The sequence below is a fragment of the Falco punctatus genome, assembly GCF_963210335.1.
Source record: "Falco punctatus genome assembly, chromosome: 5".
Classification (NCBI taxonomy): Eukaryota; Metazoa; Chordata; class Aves; order Falconiformes; family Falconidae; genus Falco; species Falco punctatus.
In genome coordinates, this window is record NC_137584.1 from 47699035 (window position 1) to 47711297 (window position 12263).

At 39.6% G+C, this 12263-nt stretch overlaps 1 protein-coding gene across 10 annotated transcripts in view; it reads right to left on the minus strand.

Moving 5' to 3' along the window:
• Window positions 1–12263, minus strand: part of IPCEF1 (interaction protein for cytohesin exchange factors 1) — a 112812-nt gene that overhangs the window by 36813 nt on the left and 63736 nt on the right. For all 10 annotated transcript variants that reach the window (XR_013928523.1, XM_080389794.1, XM_080389791.1 and 7 more), the window contains 3 exons: window positions 8293–8366; window positions 6493–6564; window positions 3465–3526 (listed from right to left, as the gene is read on the minus strand). Coding sequence is in view for 9 of the 10 variants with exons in the window: in XM_080389794.1 (XP_080245920.1) it covers window positions 3465–3526; window positions 6493–6564; window positions 8293–8366 (208 nt within the window). In the remaining variant the exon portion in view is untranslated. The remainder of the gene's footprint in view (window positions 1–3464; window positions 3527–6492; window positions 6565–8292; window positions 8367–12263) is intronic.

Below are 12263 nucleotides of genomic sequence, written 5' to 3' on the forward strand. Positions count from 1 at the left end.
GCACGCCATGTGGTATGGCAGTACATGTGCAGAGCTAGTACTAGAAGTAAACACAGTACTTTAGCACTATATGCACCACTCTTTTTTTTTTTCTTTTTTTTTAATTATTATTTAATAAAAAGTAAGCTGATGGACTCTCAATATCCCTTGACAAGTGGCAGGCAGGTAATCACATTGTTATTTCTTTCAACTACCTGTGTAGCAGGTGAAAGTATAATCTTAGATGCTTTTAAAAAGTGGATTAAATGAAGTGCTAATCATTGATAGAATGAGACACAAGAAAGAGGAGGCAGTAAGTTGCTGGTTCCTATTCCCAGGGTCTGGCTGCAACCACCGAGCAAGATCACTTACCTCTGCTAAATCTCCCAGCACATGTTGGTCGGCAAGTGGTGAGCAATTGTATTGTGCATCATTTGGTTTTGTTTTTTCCTTTTGAATTTTATTCCTCTATCCCTCCCTCTCCTTTTCATCACTACTATTATTATTATTCCACTACTATTATTCTTTTTATTACTACTACTACTACTATTGTTGCTATATTTCATTTTATGCCAATTATTAGATTATTCTTATCTCAACCCAAAAATGTACTTATTTTCCTGATTCTCCTCCCCACCCCATGAAGTGAGTGAGCAGCTGCGTGGTACTTGGTTGCCAGCTGGGGTTTAACGACAGTCCTTTTTCACTTCCAACCCTTACAGCAGCAAGTGCTTTCATCCTGCCCTGGACCACGTGTGAGGGGTGACAGTGCTCATCCCCATCCGACAGAGCTGGGGACATGAAAGGTTGCAAAGACACAGCTGGAGCTTAATGAGGACAACCTGAGTGAGTACCAAGGGTCAGGAGAGCAGAGGCTGCCCTGCTTCTGCATTCCCCATGCGAGCTAGCACTCTGCACTGCCTCTCCCTCCGCTGCTGCTGCTGCATGCAGCAACTTGTGCTGTCCCAGGGCAACTGGGACTCTCCAGTGGAAACATCCCACCAGGTCTCTCCCCAAGTAGGTGAGGGTTGTTTATGTTCTGGGATTACTTTGTAAGAGCTGGACTTCTGGGTTCACACCACTAGAAAGCAGTGCGTTGGCACGGTTTCTGGGAAATCACCTGTGATTATCCCATCTTTTAACTAAATACCCGCACATCATCTTTTTTGTGCTTGTCATTTGGGTGTTTTAATAAGTATAGTGTGAGGGGAACAAATTTTTGAGAGAAAAGTTTTATACGTCAGAGATAAGTTTCTATGTTAACAAAGTCAAATTTAAAGAGATTCATCACTTTTTCTCCCCATACTGCCTGCAGAACTATAGGGGTTTTTAACAGCATAGTTGCTACTCTGTTTACTGGAAATATGTGCTGGCACATCTTAGCATAAAGAACTAAAACTGGCTGCAGTAAGGCCTATATCAAATTCTAAGGCTTTATTAATGCCTTCTTGAATAACTCTTAGCAAAGAGCTTATTGTTTCTACAGCTCCTCTTTTAGGCACATGGAAGAACTGAAAAAGAATCAACAGCTGTTTCTGATACTCTGAACAGGCAAATGGGGTTGGAGGGGGGGTGTTAAAATGCATTGAAAGTACATGAATACACAAGAACTGCCATAACAAGTGCCAAGACCCTCCTGAAGAGTTATGATGTGTGATACAGAGGGGAGAACCAGGTTAGTAGGAACAGAAGTGACTGTGGGTAAGACAGCGTTTTTCTGAAACATAGCAATGCCCCTGCAAGGGCACGTCCCCTCAAGCATGTCAGTGGGGTGCTAAACCCATGCTCAAACCCATGCTCAAGGCTGTTGCTGGAGCACCTGTGACAAAACACACTTGCAAAGATGAGAATGTGCTTGAAACCAGAACTGGAATGCCTTTTTCTGAAGTGGAAGTGGGCCACCAGCTTTAAAAGCTGAATAAATCTTAACTATGTTATGTTCGCTGCAGGGTACTTAGATAACCTGATGCAGAGGTTGAGTAGATTATTTTGTATCTTTCTGTCATTTTTTTTTTTATTAAGATTAGTGGGCTGACTCATTTTGAATTGAATTCTCAATTCAGCCAACACAACCAATGCTACGTTTTTTGAGGCTTTAAAGAAAAATTGTTTTCATGTATAGAACTTTCATGTTCTTCATCTTCCATCCGACTCCTGCTTTGTGAAAACATGGACAACATATTTCAACACTTCCTCCCTGAGTACAATTACCATGCAGCTCTTGCTACATAGTCTAATACTCAATATAGACCTTTATCCTGATTATCTCTGACTGTTTTTATACAGTATTGGGTTCAAAGAGGACACATGCATTTCTGAGTAACTTGGGAGCATGGGAATTAACAAGTTTCCTAACAAGAAATAAAGAGGAACCATTAACTGAAAACAAAGAAATTGATGAGACCTGCTGAGTCTTCAGAAATTGGTGGTGTGTATGATTACGAGCCCTAAAGCTGCTTTTATTATCAAAGGCAGAGTATAAATGGAGCCAGAATATAAACAGAGCCAGATCAAACTGATCAATAGTGCAATTACATGTCCAAAGCCTGGACTTAAAGCATAACCTTATTCTGGGAAACTGCAAAAGGGATGCAGACAGGAACATTTCAGTGCTTAGACAAAATGGGCTGCACCACCTAAATGTTCATACTACTACAAATACCTGTTTCTTCTTCATGACAGCTCATTCACAACCTGAGAAGTTCCAAAAAAGACACTGGGTACCAATACCCTAAAAACACAGGGTCAAAAGCCCAGAAGATGTTACATGTTCCTTAGGTCAGAGTCCATCCCTGGTGTGTTAACATAACACTACACACAGCACACTTCTCATTCTAAACAAGCTCCCAGGATGTGTCCTCACCAGCAGCTTTCCCAAGCACTCTGACAGGTGACTTGCTTTGTCTCTGCCCAGATTTGTGATCTGAGTGCAGGTACCCTCCCCAAAAAATGTTCTGTTAGGTCAGGGTGCAAATTAAGACAATAAATAAATTGATAGGGAACTTTTAAAATTACTCATTCCACAATGAACACTTAGGCTTGGCTCTGAATGAACTTGTAGTCTTCAGTACACCACTACTACCACCCCTGAACATTGCTATTATTGAAACCTTTGCACAAGATGTTCCCAAGCTAGTGGGCTCCCGGGCCACAGCACAACTCTTGTAATATACCTTACCAGCTCAAAACTCAGAGTAGTACAGCTCTTTCTCTTAGTATTTGGTAGGCTTAGCAAGCTGGCAAACTGCTAGAAAGTAGTTACACACCTTTCACAAGACCACTGAGTGTCTCAGCAGCACTGTTTCTCACTGTTGATTCTTTTTTCTGTGATTACTCTGTGCTATGTCAGTGTGGTTTCTCTGAGCTCAGTCGGTAGATGGACCCAAGTTGACAATTTCAAAGAAAGAGCTGACAAACATTTGGCCAAGCAAGAGCTGTGAAGAACATGATGTGGTTACACACTGAAACCACCATTAGGAGCATACCTTCCTCATTCTTCCCATTGGGTGCCTGAGGGTCTACAGCCATTCCCAGCTTACTTAACCACCTGTATTTGAAACAGAGGGAATATAGAGTTAGGGGTACTTGCATTGCTGTTCAATTTTGCCCCTTTCAGATGCATCTATATCTATTTTTATTAACCTAAATATGTAAAATATTTCTTTCTATTTCTTAGATCAGATCTTCTTTCTAGAAAGGCAACAGTTACCTGAATATTAATTCTCCCTGTGGCGAGCAGGACTAGTTGCCTGTGACATCTTTCCCTGACCTTGAAAAAAGCACTTCTGATGACCAAGGAGCTGCATTCGTGGAAGCTAAAGGAAAAGTACCTGTGCTGTATCATAATGTCAGTGGCTTGGCCCTGCTCTTGAGGTGTCTGTCATCTGTCACCTGAGACGAAGCAAAAGGCATAGGAGCCACAGGAGATGGTGTCAGCTGCCCTGGCCAAAGCTATCACAGCACAATCTAAGAACATAAGCCATTTAAAACCAGACTTTCTGACCATTATATACTGCTTTCTTCAACTCTCTATGTACTCCTGTTTTTACTAAGTTTCACTTCCTGTGTTGCTTTAAGCTATTACCAGAGGTTTTTTTCATTGATGTTCCTAGGTGGCTGCATTTTTCTAGTGCTAGAAACAATCTCTAGATATAATTTTTGTATGTTGTGTTTGCCTGTAGTTCATTCAGATCTGTCCAGGTTTTAAGAAACAACTGAAAAATCTGAAGCCTTTCAGATTAAAACTCAATGCCTAAATAGGGAAGGTATGAAGAGCAGGAACTAAGGTTCATAACTGAAAAAACATTGTGTCTGATCTTGATTCTACTGAAGCAATGGGAAATTTGCTAGTAGGATCAGTGTCGAAGTAGCTGGATTTTTAGACTGCAGTATGAACAATAGAGCCACATAATTCAAGAAAACAAAGTATCATTTCTGTAAGAGTGGTTTCTTGACTTTCTTCTGACAATTAATCATAACAGAATGATATTCTAAATTTTAAAAATCCTAACAAAAGAAAAGGTTTGCTAAAAAATCCAGGACTTCATTAACCACAAAGACAGATCCCAAGCAACTGCATACAACTGGCCAGGTAAATGCACTCAGCTAGCCAGCACACGTTTACTTCTCATGTGTGCATGACAATAGCAAATACATGCCAAATTAATGAAGCAAATGACTGTATTAATAAACCCACTATTGATTTAATAGATATATATGCATGAAGAGTTACAAAAGGTCACGATCCAGAGAGCATTTATGCACACCAGTAACTCGACATGCATGAATGCCCGGGTGAGTTCAGTTGGAACCACTAACATGCATATGTATTTGCAGGAATGGAGCCAAGAGAACAGATGTCTTTTAGTCTGTTTTGACATATGCGTGAGTATGCGTGTACTTTATGTATTAAATGCATGCATTTTATACTTTGCCAAGGAAAACATCATCAGTTACAACAGTGAGGAATTAGTATTAGAGCAGTATAGTGCAAGCTGCTCTAACACCAGGCTACCTAGCTTTAAGCCAAAATGAAATTTACTCGAGAAGTGGAGTTTGAAGAAAATCGTTCTGGGGACATAAGAGCTGGGACACCTGCAGAAACTTCAATCACTCACTCACATGAGACTAAACATTTCAAAAGTGTCATTAAGACACTGAGAATTTCCAGCTGGGCTCCAAACTGGCTGTTAGCACTCACTAGCGTCCTCCATTAGCTCTAATTTTCCTTTTGCTTCTCCCTTCATCCTTCCCCCTCTTCTCTCTCAACCAGGGTTACGCTTTCTACAGAAACACTCCTGTCCAGCAGTCCCTCATTCTCAGTCATCCTCAGCCCACCTGCCTCAAGAACTTCTCACTCCATTCAGGAGCTCTGGTAGGAAATGCAGTGATACAGAAACGGATGGTTATCTCCCCATCAGCATGCTCTGTGCTGCTCCAAGTTGTAAAGGACAATACATTTTTTCCATCTCTATTTACTTGTAAGCATCTATAGAGTACAGATTTATGAATAAATATGCAAGTATGTACACTACTGTAGTATTGTGCATTCCTGTATTTATAGCCCTTTCAGAAGATCACACAGGTTCTCTCAACCTCTGTCATTTTCTGTTGTTGGTAAGTATTTATGAGGTTCCCTATTTATAGAGGGAAAGAACAGTCAATGCTCTGTGAAGAAACTCACAAATATCACCAGCAGAGCCATGATTAAAATCCTGACCTGACTATCATAGGCACTCTCTTTCCATTTAAATTGTGTTGCTCTGAGTCCAGTATTTGTCCATTTAATGCAATAGCATTGTAGAACAGACTGGAATCTGGAGTAAAAAAGACAAAGAAAATACGAGATGTATATAAATAGGCCCAGACTGGATCAATAGCAAATAATATCTATTTCTGAAAGCTCAGTGGTTTCTAATATATCCATTTTACTTTTTTCATATCCATTTTACTTTTTGCATTTAAAAACTGCATGAATTAATTGTTACAGATATTTGTGGGAAAGATTTATGATCTGTCATGAGGACTGGTTAACTGCAACATAGTTTGGCATTGAAGTAACTGCTTACTTACATTAAATAACAGCCCTTTCTATCCCTTTAACCCTCCTTATTAACTGATATGCTACTCTGAAAGCAGACACTGTTATATTCTAGCCCTAGATCACTTCTTGGACAAAACAATATTAAGCTTTTCCCTCCCTTTCTTCCCTCACTTCTCCCAAGGTGATGAACTTGTTATCAGATCTTTGCACCTCTCTAATAGAAAGGGATTTATACTAGCAAATGTAGAAGATTAATATCAAAATCAGGCTAAGAACACAATTCTGATTCCAACTGTCATAAGTGAACAAATAGCAGTAGTTTCCTTCCATACAGTCACCAGAAAACAAAACAGACCCAGTAATTCCCCAAATGACTTTGTCAACAACCACTTGACAGTGAAAGAATGAGTTTTGGAAAGGTGTTCTCAGGCGTGAGACAGGATGAAACATGGCCAGTCGCTCCTACTTACGTGTTCATTTCCAGAACATTTTCTGCCGCAAAATAAAATGTCTTGATCTGTGGGTGGCTGATCTTAATAGCACTTTAAGAAAAGCAAAATAGAAGAGATATGAAGAAAACTAAAAATAGAAGAGTTATGAAGAAAACTAGTTCCCATAAGAAAGAAAAAATAATAGCTGAATGGATTATTTAAAATATTTATTCACTCCAATATATTAATCTGGATCAGTTTATCCATCCATATAGCTCTTTCCTTAGAACTCTTGTCTATTTTTAGCTCATTTCCTAAGCCATACATTATTCAGAGGGTATAAACTAGAGGAACTAAAAAGGAAGGTATAAAGAATAAAACAAAGACTTCCGTTATTCCATTACATAATTCTGTTGTGTGCCCATATCTCAAACACTGTGCAGTTTTGCTTCTCCCAGCTCTGAAAAGCAAAGTAAAGCTAAAAAGTGTTCAGAGAAAGCACCAGGGGTGACCCAAGGTATGAAACAGCTTCCATGAGTGGTTAATTAGGCTAAGACCCCACAGCATGGAACACTGATGGCTGAGGGAAGGGACATGTTATACAACCAAATGACAAGCTGCACACAGCGGGTGAATAGTGACTGACTCTTTACTGCCTTTTCCAAGACAAGTTTTAGGAGGCATCAAAGAGGCAACTAGGTGGCAGGTTTGAAACAAGCAAAATGAAGGTAGTCCCTTGACTATCTCCAACAGTTCACCTGTTGGTTTCAGCCCCAGTCTATGCTTTAGTTGAGTATTCACCATAAGACTTTTCAAAGTAGTTTGGGGTTTTTTTCCCCTAAAACATAGTGTCCGATCCTGAGACTGCATGGCTTCCCTTTTTTGTTCCTTGGTAGGTGACTGACCCTGTCCCATGGAAGCACATGCTGTTTGGCTGGGCCCCAGCTGACACAGCAGCACTGGTTACTCTTCACAGTTGTCCTAACTTAACCTATCCCATGTAAGTGATGAGTATGTGTTTCCCTCCCAGTCATCAACAGCCAACAGCTGCAAAAGTGAAGGGCAACATTTTCTCATGGTCCTGTACTATGTGACTCAACCTTTCTTCTGAGAAAACAAAATGGGGCTCCCCATATTCAAAATAGCTGTCTCCTTTCTTTGGAGGAGTCAAACCCCCAGTTAATCTCAAGAACACCTACAGCTAATCGCAGCATGAGACCTTAACAGAAGAACAAAGGCTTTCTCTTGAGGGACAGAATAAAAACCATGTCAAGCTTACAACTTTGAACAGCAGCAACACCCCTCCAAACCTTTGAAGTGTATTCAGAAGCAGCTGGAAGTCAGTGCTGCATATGGAGTCTGGAGAGAATATGTTGAAATGTGTACTCTGCTAAACGAAGTTTTTTATTCCCTGCACAAACCAGAGACTTCAATACAGCCCAAGTTCTGCTGCACCGCAGCAGCCTAAAGAATAGTCCTGACCTGGAGGGAAGCAGTGTTACTTACACCCCCGTTGACGCCCTCACCCAAGAGAAGGTATCTGAGACAGACTACAACTTACTCATAATCAGTGAACAAAGGGGGGCCGGGGGGGGGGGGGGGGGGGGGGATAATTTGGCATACTGATCTACTTTTTTATTTGTGGTTTTAGCAGAGCACAACTGGCAGAGAATTTTCAAAAATCTTTTTACAATATGGTTTTCTTTCAGTAGCTCAATATCTCATTATTTATAAAATACAGAAGAGCTTCTCACAGCTTCATTGTCAGACACTACTGATGTTTAATTCCTTGCAGCATTGTAAAAATCATGCAAAAGTAGGGATAAGAGATAAACTTACTGCTTTTTTTTGCATTCAGTTGCTTGGTCCACATTGAAGTCTGGAAGTCTGATAAATCCTTCTGCTTTTTCAGACTGAAAAAAAAAAAAAAATCACCGCATCAACAAATTGGTAAGCTACCAGGCTCAATGCTCAATGATATTTAACATGCAAGTGCTTGTTTTTGACAGTTTTTTATACTGTGAAAATATATGCTTATCACCATGGGGACAGATTAACATCCTGTTTCAGGCAGTATTTGGGAACAAGAAATATTCCTATACGTATACTACTTGCACAAGTCCTGGATGCTAGAAAGCCGCTGCCCTGTCTGTGCAAGTGGTAGAGTATGAGCATTGCATTTATTGTACAATTCCAAATATCAATGTGCCTGAAGAAGGAAGGATCCTCAACTTGTACAAGAGTGCTGAGGTAGATGCCCTTTCTTCCCCTCCCTGGAGCATTTGTATCAGAGCATCCTTGCACAGGGATCATGAGTAAGTCATAAGTCTAGTCCAGAGTCTGAAATTTTCAAGTGCAAAACTTAGGTTTGGATCAAAGCAGGACCTGAAAACAGTGGGAAGGTGGAGGAACCCAATTCCTTCTCAGCCATCAGTGATCACATAGCTTCTTTCAACAAAGAAAAGCCACACTTTGTGCATAGACCACAGAAAATGAAACTGCTGATCCTCATCTCTAAAAACAGAAGCTTCTCAAAAGAGATAGATTATATAAAAGAGCACAAGTTTGAGCTATATCCTCTGGTCAGGTCTGGATGTTACATACAATCTCAAGGGAGCATTTGTTCCATTGTACAACATGCATCCATGTTACACAGATACATAACAGCACCACATATAATGATTACGTATATTTGAAAAAGACATGTCTATAGTGACAGGAATTCAAAAGTGAAAAAGTGACCCAAAATGATCCTAGGTAGAGATGGAGGGGGGTCTTCCTGGGTAATTGTAACATGGACCATTTCATATACATATATATATATATCTAACTTATATGGGCCTGTACACGAGTACTGCAGAAGCTTCCATGCCAGGAGGTGAAATGGTGCAAGGGGATGGTCCCACACCACTGAGCGCTGTCAAACACCACAAACCAGCCTCAGACGGATTTGGCCACCCAGCTGCCACTCCCCCCAGAAATTCACAGGTATGGTACAGAAGTTAACAAAAGCCATGCAGACATTTACAGTACATTGATTATATGCAGTCATCTCTTTCTGGATAAGAGAGGATTTGCTGAGCATTCACATCTCTCTTCTAGGTCAGCTGGACTCTGCATCGGAAAACAGCTCCAGCAAAACTGGAGTTACCAGTCAGCCTCAAATCCCTGTTCTTGCTGCCTGCAGCTGAAACCTCTCCCTGTACTACATATACATTCACCTGATTAGCCACAATAAGACTAGGCACTCCTCCTAAGAGGAGCAATAATGTAGACAAAAGTCTGTAGCACATAATGTTCGGAAAAAAATGTACTTTCCGAAACACAGTGTTATCTCCTGAACCACTTTTTTGCTGCTCCCAGCTCTTATCCCTGAGCATATTGAAAATCAGAAATCATACACTAACGTAAAGCAGGTAAAATGTACAGAAAAATTACAAAGACAGAGCATAAACGAAGATGACTGACAGCATCTCAAGTCACACAATGCATGAATATGAAGAGACTATAAAAAGATGTTCATCAAGATTTAATGCTTGGAAGTATGAATCTCTGGGAACTGTGATATGGATACAAAATTGATATTTCAGTGGGTGGCTTCTGCGCACCTGTGCATATCTGTTGTCTGGTATATAATAAATCACAGCATAACCATCATTCCTGCAGTTTTAATGTGTTAAATATTCATATGAGAAGTTTACATTTTTCATCTTCACCAGTAAATGGATAGTTTTCCCTGCTCCAGGACAGGGGGTGGAGGGGTGGAAAAAGCAGCAGTAGAAGGGAGGTTTTTTCTTATTTTCTTCATTACAGAAGAAAAAATGTTTATCAGCATCTGAGCTGAAAAAAACTTTGATTTTGCAACATGGCTTCATTTGTACCAAAAAGTGCTTATTAGCTATTGTGGGTTTTTAACTTTCTCTGATTATATTTGTATCTGTCAAACTTGTTTAGAACCTGGCTTGGGGAGCTTTTGTTTCCATTCCATAGGTTAGAATGTAGTGAGACTAAACTCACTGAGATAAATTAATAATTAACTAAATAAAAAAAGTTACAGGATTTTTTAAGTCTTTTTTTAAAAAAATAATAAGTGTATTTCAATCAATTAGACCTTAAGCTAGCATTTCCATCCCAGATCCATAGTACACCAGGTACACTGAGATGAGTAGGGATGAGTAAAGGAGGAGTTCTACTCATTGGCTGCATTGCATTAAAGTTAGAGAATATACTATCCTGCATTTCTGTACCAAAAAGAGTGGTCATTTACTAGACCAGGTGCAGCAAGGACACTGAAATTCCTGTTTGGTTCCCAAGACCAGCCAACACCAGAGACCAACCTCAAAAAAGCAGTTCATGAGGTATCAAAGCCATTATTACACACACTGATGGATGAGAAATATATAGTGTCAGCTGTTTCTCTGCAGTATGAATAAATAAACGCAGTTTTAAAAAAAAAAAAAAAAAAGATCCGGAAGACCCTACATGAAGGAATATACCCAGGTCCCCCTTCTCAGCCACACACCATTAACTCCATGGCCTGAGCTAGGTAAGCTATCAGGTGGATGAGTGTGTGACCAAGGTCTGGGGCGGGTTGGCCTTACATGCTATGAATACAATCACAGCTCAGCCAGTTTTATCTGTTGGTGCAGGAGCCATTGGTCTAGAATGCATCCTATAAATTGTGCAGGGTGCTGCACAAGCACTCATGAGGAGAATAAGCCCATGCAATGGCATTAGATAGGTCACTGTCTCAACAGTCAATGTATACAAATATTTGAACATTCAGGTTCTGTACTGAGACTAGTGAATTATCAGGACCCTTTAAGCCAGTGTGGGGACATTCACCTGAGGTGCTCTCACCCATATGGAGGTAGAACTTGGTCTTGAACCACTGACATATCCAATGAGTATCTAAGTTAGAGGAATACTCTGTAAATTGCCAATGAAAATAGATCTGTAGGCTTTGATTTCAGTAATTTACATTTACCAGTTTTACAACAGAGAAATCCCCAGACTTCTTATGCAGTATTTGGCATGTTCCAGTTGGTAAAAGATTATGTTCTCTCATATGGATTCTTTCTCGATGCATTCAGATTTTATATTAATTCTGTCTGTGATTTCACATTTGTGCATTTATAAGGAAATTTTAATGTTTCATTTTATGTATGAGTGAAAGAGGATAACAGTATGAATTTATTTTTTTTTAGTGCACTATTGGTAACGTCTCAAATGTGCTATCTATATAACAGAAAACGGGAGTCTGATGGGTATATAGTTCCATAATTATCAGAAAAAAAAAGGAAAACAAATCATAACAATAAAACCTTATGAGAGTTATTACAATCACCAAATAAAATTCCAAATAAACACTAGGGGTAGAACATGTGGAAGTCATCTTGTTGGTCATTCTTGGAATAAAAATGGCATTTTCAAACATTAAAAGTGTATGGAAGTCCTAAATATTTTATTTTCTCAAAAATGTTACCTTTAATGTAGCTTTAAGCACGCTATTAACTCACACATTCCACTCAAAATTCCTTCAGATTTTATTGCAATGCTGTAAAATATCCCTAAAAAACTCAGATTAAAAGAACCTTGACCTGTTTCCTATCTAGTCAGGATGTTTAAATTAATAGGCTTTTATGTCTTGTGGGTTTTATGCAGGCTAGCCTAACATATAAATCTGTGCATTTTGCTATGCCCAGTTGTAGGAAAATAATTTCAATAACAACGACTGTCTCTGCAAATGCTTGGGGCAAAAAGAAAGTAACTACTTTTTCACAGAAAAAGCTTTTCACTCAAAAAAAATT